The 2,796-nt window shown below is 32.1% G+C and overlaps 1 protein-coding gene across 1 annotated transcript; it reads left to right on the plus strand.

The window, feature by feature from the left end:
* Nucleotides 1-1,505: 1,505 nt before the first annotated feature.
* Nucleotides 1,506-2,333, plus strand: LOC141674843 (uncharacterized). Its single transcript, XM_074481546.1, has one exon. The coding sequence runs from the start codon at nt 1,506-1,508 to the stop codon at nt 2,331-2,333; it is 828 nt and encodes a 275-aa protein (XP_074337647.1).
* Nucleotides 2,334-2,796: the final 463 nt, after the last annotated feature.

Consider the following 2,796-nt stretch of genomic DNA (forward strand, 5'->3'; position numbering starts at 1 on the left):
ATACTTAGGTTTACAAAATATCAAAGTAGTTATAGGGTTTAAGGGTTACGGTTACGATTTAAGGATTAGGGGTTAACAAAGTAGTTTAACAAAGTAGTTGAAAGAGTAATTTTCTAAATTATTCGGGTTTAAGTTAGGGTTTAAAGTTTAATGTTTAGGGATAATTGATGATGTTTAATAAGAAAGATTCGATTAATAAAAATGCACATCGGTACATCTTTTTCTAGAAAAGGATAATCATATTCGTATTCAAAGCACATCCGTATGTTTGGATCATTGAAAGGGTGATTTAAACATCCGTACAATTGGATCGTCGAAAATATTTACAAATTTAGAAAATATTGATAAATAGGGGATATCAACTCAAAAAAGTTGAACTTATCGCTAGTCAGTTATATATAACTGTTTACAAAACAACTATCTAATCTAGTGTTGGGCAATAGTTTTTCAAAAACACCATTGTATAAAACAATATATAGTTAGGAACTCCCAACTGCTGATATAATCAAGTTGTAAAACAAATAACAGACTAAAAATAATTAGATGATTTGTTTATTGATCTTTTAACACACATAATTTAAATAATATTGAATTTACAAACGATAATAAAGACATTCTAAGCGATTCAAACTACACCAACATCTATGAAAGAACAACATCACAATTTTTCGTGTAATATAACTTTGATATTCTTATTACCGATATACCATTTCCTTAAAATTATTTGTGATTATTTATTTTTTAATTAATTATATAATTTATTCCTCTATATCGATTTATTCAAATACATAAAATCTAAATTATTGTGGTCCTAGAAAATAAATGAATTAATATTATTCAAAATATTTTAATTTATAAGCCACGTAATTCTTATAAAACAATTTAGTTGAAACTTAAAAATATTATTAATTACTTGTAATTTTAGACATATCGTTGTTACGACGATTCTGTCGGAACAAGAACACATTTATTGACTTGGTAGTTAGGCCGTTCATCCATATCTCTGTGCTCTCAAATCCATAATACTCTCAAATCTATGCTCAAATTCGTGCTAATACTCTCAAATCTATGCTCAAGTTCGTGCTCATACCCTCAAGTCCTCAAATCTAGACATCAAATCCATGTCACATCAAGAATTCAAGACATCAAGAACTTGGGTTTTAAATTTATTTTCACACTTAAACAGGTAAGTACAGTCTTTTATGAATTCGGGTTGTATATGTACACTCTTTTGAATTCATTTTGATGAATTCATTTTTTTTGTGATTCTGAACTAGGGTTCATATTGATTTGGGGGAAATATAAAGACTTCACAGTTAATTTTTAAGAAGCTATAAGGACATGTAAATACAGCAATTTACAAATTTGGGTTATATAAGTCCTCTGTTTTGAATTCATTTTGATGATTTTTTACTTCGATTAGGGTTCAGTTAGAAAGATCTGGGGGAAATATAAAGATTTCACAATTTAGTCTGAATTTGAGGTTCTATTCAGACTTTTAAAAGATGGATAAATCATGGTTAAAAGCGGATAGAAGAACAAAAGAGTTCAAAAAAGGAGTGGAAGATTTGTTAATATTTGTATTTGAGAGTGGGTATAATGCAGAAAAAATCAGTTGTCCATGTGTAAACTGCGCACATAGTAAATCATGGAGAGCGCAGATAGTTAAAAACCATCTTTTTCAAAATGGTATTGATCAAACTTATACACGTTGGATATGGCACGGGGAGAATAATTCCGTAGAAAGTTCTGATGAAACCGACACTTCGGAATCTATCAATCAAGGCACCTCAGGAATGGGTGAACATGACGAGGACGACGATGATGATATGTATTCTCATTCTTCTGATTTTATCAACCATGTTAAAGGTGAACATCAACCTCTTTATCCTGGATGTGAGAGGTACACTATGATGAAAGCTCTGGTCCAGTTATACAACTTGAAAGTGAAGCATGGTATGTCTGATTCATGCTTCAGTTATATTCTATTATTACTTGGCTCTTTACTTCCGGAAGGCAATAACATCCCTTCTTCCTTCAATGAAGCAAAGAAAACCTTATGTGCATTAGAAATGGGGTATGACAAGATACACGAATGTCCGAATAATTGTCTTTTATACCGTGACGATTTAGATGAAGATGAGACTACTTATCGCGTATGTAAGGCTTCTAGATGGAAATTGAACAAGAAAGGAGATGAACTTGAAGGGGTCCCTGCTAAGGTTCTATGGTATTTCCCGTTGATACCAAGATTACGAAATTTATTCAATACACCTCACATTGCAAAGGACATGCGTGGCATGACACCGATCAACAAAAGGATGGTAAAATGAGGCATCCAGCTGATTTAAAAACATGGAAGGAATTCGACCAAAAATGGCCAGATTTTGCATCAGAGACTGGGAACCTTCAATTAGCTTTATCTTCCGATGGTTTCAATCCTTTTCATGAAAATCGTACTGATTACTCAAGTTGGCCTATTTTGCTATCAATTTATAACCTTCCTCCATGGATTTGTATGAAGAGAAAGTATATTATGCTCTGCTTGTTAATATCTGGACCGATAGAGCCTAGAAATGATATCGACGTGTTCCTTCAACCACTAATAGAAGATCTTCAAGAGTTGTGGCGTGGGAAAAAAATGTACGAAGTTTATAAGAAAGAGTCTTTCATGCTTAGGGGCATTTTATTATGGACAATAAGTGATTATCCTACCTTACGGAACTTATCAGGAAATGTTAAAAGGATATAATGCGTGTACTATTTGTATTGATGAAACAAAAGCTACTAGGTTGG

This window comes from Apium graveolens, chromosome 7, assembly GCF_009905375.1.
Source record: "Apium graveolens cultivar Ventura chromosome 7, ASM990537v1, whole genome shotgun sequence".
Taxonomy (NCBI): domain Eukaryota; kingdom Viridiplantae; phylum Streptophyta; class Magnoliopsida; order Apiales; family Apiaceae; genus Apium; species Apium graveolens.

Bases quoted from the DNA above. Each gene is read 5' to 3' on its own strand.
- LOC141674843 (XM_074481546.1), top strand. From the start codon at position 1,506: ATGGATAAATCATGGTTAAAAGCGGATAGAAGAACAAAAGAGTTCAAA.